This window comes from Camellia sinensis, chromosome 7, assembly GCF_055761805.1.
Source record: "Camellia sinensis isolate YWXY chromosome 7, ASM5576180v1, whole genome shotgun sequence".
NCBI classification, from domain to species: Eukaryota; Viridiplantae; Streptophyta; class Magnoliopsida; order Ericales; family Theaceae; genus Camellia; species Camellia sinensis.
Window position 1 is genome coordinate 44,863,684 of NC_138967.1, and position 3,949 is coordinate 44,867,632.

General features: G+C 34.0%; 2 protein-coding genes across 2 annotated transcripts; one reads left to right on the forward strand and one right to left on the reverse strand.

Annotated features, from left to right (window-relative positions):
* The first annotated feature begins 693 nt into the window (after positions 1-693).
* Positions 694-1,977, forward strand: LOC145795766 (uncharacterized). Its single transcript, XM_082880662.1, has one exon. It carries the CDS (start codon positions 694-696, stop codon positions 1,975-1,977), a length of 1,284 nt encoding a protein of 427 aa, XP_082736788.1.
* Positions 1,978-2,442: 465 nt separating this feature from the next.
* On the reverse strand, positions 2,443-3,589 carry LOC114271190 (glutathione S-transferase T3-like). Its single transcript, XM_082877048.1, has 2 exons — positions 3,185-3,589; positions 2,443-3,099 (listed from the first exon to the last, which is right to left on the reverse strand). Exons 1-2 carry the CDS (start codon positions 3,569-3,571, stop codon positions 2,560-2,562), a joined length of 927 nt encoding a protein of 308 aa, XP_082733174.1. The 5' UTR covers positions 3,572-3,589; the 3' UTR covers positions 2,443-2,559.
* Positions 3,590-3,949: the final 360 nt, after the last annotated feature.

The window sequence follows — 3,949 nt, forward strand, 5'->3', positions numbered from 1 at the left end:
AAAAATTTGTCTTTAAAACCTTAATTTCTTGTAGTGCATTATGTATCTTTCCGCACTGGTTTCATTTCTTCGGTTAAGAAGCTGTTTCAAGTAGCGTAATTTGTGCTCTTCCATTAGTTGTAGATTATCCTTAGAGCATCTCCAACCATGCTCTTTAAAATGCCTCTTCAAAGTACACAAAAAACTACCTTCTTTATTTTGCCTAACTAGTTTAGCTAGTGTACACTCCAACCATACTCTTTATTTTAGCTAACCAGTCAAACTAACTTAACTAATTTTTAAAAGAAAACTATAATAAACATTAATAAATAAATAAATGAATAATCTTTTTATAACATGATGTATATATTGACGTGGCAGTTGCAAATATTTATTTATTTAATATATATAATTAAATTATTTATAAAAAAAATATTTTCAAACAATCATATTATCTCAACAGTCATATTTTCAAATGGTAATATTCTCTCAACGGTCATATTTTCAAACGGTAATATTCTCTCAACGGTCATATTTTCAAACGGTAATATTCTCTCAACGGTCATATTTTCAAACGGTAATATTCTCTAACGGTAATATTCTGTAACGGACATATTCCTAACGGTCATATATTTTTGTTTATAAAAAAGATTTGCTCTTTCATTTTTACCAATTTGAACTATATTTCTCAACTTCATTCATTTTTTAATTATCATGGCTCGCAATACCATGAAAATGATTCTTAACGACTTTGACGGTGATGATGAATTGCAGTTAATAATGATAGCTGCAATGGAAGAAGAGCGACTCAATAGAGAAAGATGTTCGAGAAGACGTAGTGGTTCCATTGAAGGCCATGCAGTTATTTATCGCGATCGAGTTCAAGGCCATGAGAGACTTTATCGAGACTACTTCTCAGAAACAGCTATATATCCTGCCCATTTATTCAGGAGGAGATTCCGGATGAATCGATCTCTCTTTCTTCATATTCTATCTACAGTGGAAGCATACGATCCATATTTTGTCCAGAAAACAGATGCTGTTGGAATCATTGGTTTGTCTTCCCTTCAAAAAATGACAGCTGCTATGAGGATGCTCGCTTGTGGAGTCGCAGCAGATTCGGTGGATGATTATGTGAGAATTGGTGAAAGCACCGCCATAGAGAGTCTAAAACACTTTGTTAAGGCGGTGGTTGCAATGTTTTCTGAGACGTACTTGAGGAGCCCTAACAACGATGATATTTCAAGATTATTAGTGATGGGAAGCAATTGCGGGTTTCCTGGTATGTTAGGGAGCATTGATTGTATGCATTGGAAGTGGAAAAATTGTCCTACTGCACGGAAAGGTATGTATTCTGGTCACATCCATGAACCAACTATTATTTTAGAGGTCGTGGCTTCTCAAGATTTATGGATATGGCATGCCTTTTTTGGGATGCCCGGATCTCATAACGACATCAATGTATTAGATCGCTCTTCTATATTTTCACTCCTTACTCAAGGTCGTGCTCCTCTAGTCAATTACTCAATCAATGGAAATGATTATACAATGGGATACTATCTTGCCGATGGTATATATCCGCAATGGGCAACATTTGTCAAAACAATCTCATCTCCACAAGGGAATAAGCAAATATATTTTGCAAAAGCTCAAGAATCGGCAAGAAAGGATGTTGAGCGAGCATTTGGTGTGCTCCAAGCACGTTTCGCGATTGTGCGAGGACCTGCACGTTTTTGGAAAACGGAAATAATGGAAGATATTATGATGGCATGCATAATAATGCATAACATGATTGTTGAAGATGAGAGGGATGTCAATGGATTAGACTTTAATTATGATACAATTAGTGAAAGTCTTCCACCAATGTCTCATGAGCGTACACCAGAACTTTTTGAATTCATTCAAAATCATCATCGCATCAGAGATAGAGGAACTCACTCCAAACTCAAACAGGACTTGGTTGAACACTTGTGGACACTACATGGAGACTCTTCGTGAGAAATACTAGTTGGTTCTTATTGATTTATGTACTAGCTTATATGCTTTAATGAGTGTGTTTTCAAAAATATTTGTACTACTTTATGTGCTTTCAATAATATATCAGTAGTGATTTGTTTTTAATTTATGATCTTTAGTGATACTTAGAATAAATTTTTTCTATCAATAAATCCCTAATATGGAGAATATGGAGAATTCATAATCTTTCTTCACTCTCATTAATTTTGAAACCAGCAGAATTCATTCCAAGATTTAGTGAGTGGTTTAAAGAGCAAAATATAAATAGCACTAAATGTAAATAGCACTAAATCCAAGTCAAAGCACTAAAATCCAACAAGAATTCAAACCAGCAAAATTCAAAGCACTGTCTCCATTTCATATTTCAAAGCATTGTCTCCATTTCAAAGCACTGTCTCCATTTCATATTTCAACCAGCAAAATTTGAAACAAACCCAACTCTAAATCTAAGTCAAAGCACTAAAATTCTGAATATCAAAAACATATGTGCCAGCAAACCCAAAAATAAAATCCAGTCAAACTTAAATTAAATAAAAACATAGCTTCAAAGCTAAATAAAAACAATTAATTCCCTTTTTCAAGGATTTGCATCTGACGTTGGCGAATATATTGTGCTTGCAATGGAGGCATAATGCTCGTATCCATTGACATGATTCTCTCTTCCTCTCTCCTTTCCTCCAATGCAAGCCTTCGTTCCTCTCTCTTTTCCTCATTTTCAATCCTCCGTTCCTCTTGAAGATAAGATTTTTCAAATATCTCTATTTTCTTCTCATTTGTTATGTCATTCTTTACCTTTATCTCTTCTAAGAGCTTCACAAAAGGCGACTCTGTAACATTATTTCCAAGATCTTTAGCTTTGTTTTTCTTTGCGGCCTTCCTTCCTATTGGTCTTTCCACAACATCATAGTTATCATTGTTCTCTAAGTTCACTGAATCTGGTGTACAAGGGGTTGACGTTGCCGGAGATGCATTTTTTGTGCTTTTTTGCTTCTTTGTTGTTGTATCTTCCATCCAGTTTGGTTGGGATCTCAATTCATTCCAACAATGCTCAAAGGGAAAGTTCGAGTGATACAAGTCTTTGTACAATTTTTTCGCATCCTGAATCTGAAAAATAGATTAAAGAATAATCACTATCACGCAATGAATAATATATATTCATTATAGGTACAAAATTAAATTGTAGTAATACCTTGTCTTTTTCAGTCGAACCACTTCGATTTAACCGTTCAACTTGAGCAAAACATCCACAAAATTTATTTGTGGCAAGTTGAATCGTCGACCACCGGTTCATTAGAGAAGTTTGAGTTCTTTCAGAATCGAAGGTTTTGTACATGTTGTAGTTCTCCCACACTCTTAACCAATATGCCTTTGACTTTTGCTCATTTCCTCTAATTGGATCTAAGCTAATATTAAGCCATGAAGATATGAGCATCATGTCTTCCTCTTCGGTGAAATTCCCTTTGCGTTGTGATATCTTTGTAGTTTGAGTAATAATTTCAGGAGAGAATGATAAAGATTGACTCTCTTGTTGAGGAGATTCAGTGGTAAAATCATGGTCAACGTCAAACTCATTCATTAGGTTGCTAAAATACGCATTTCCTTGATATTCCATCTAAATCACAATTGTTCATACCACACAAAAAGAAAATAATAAAAAAAAAGTATCAATTCATGGAACATAATTGGACATCTTTGAAAGTAATTTAAAAGTTTCCTGATTTACAGATGGAACAAATCTGATTCATAATGCATAGAAAGTAATTTGATCCCATCTAAAATTTCCCTAATGCATGGGAACTAATCTGATTCACAATTATAAAACATAGACAAACTATAATTTCTTCAAACATGCTATCCTATGAAGCACACCAATGTACTTGCATCTATACTGATATATATATATATATATATAAACATCTATACTGATACACTTTGAAATCTCTGAAATCTGTTT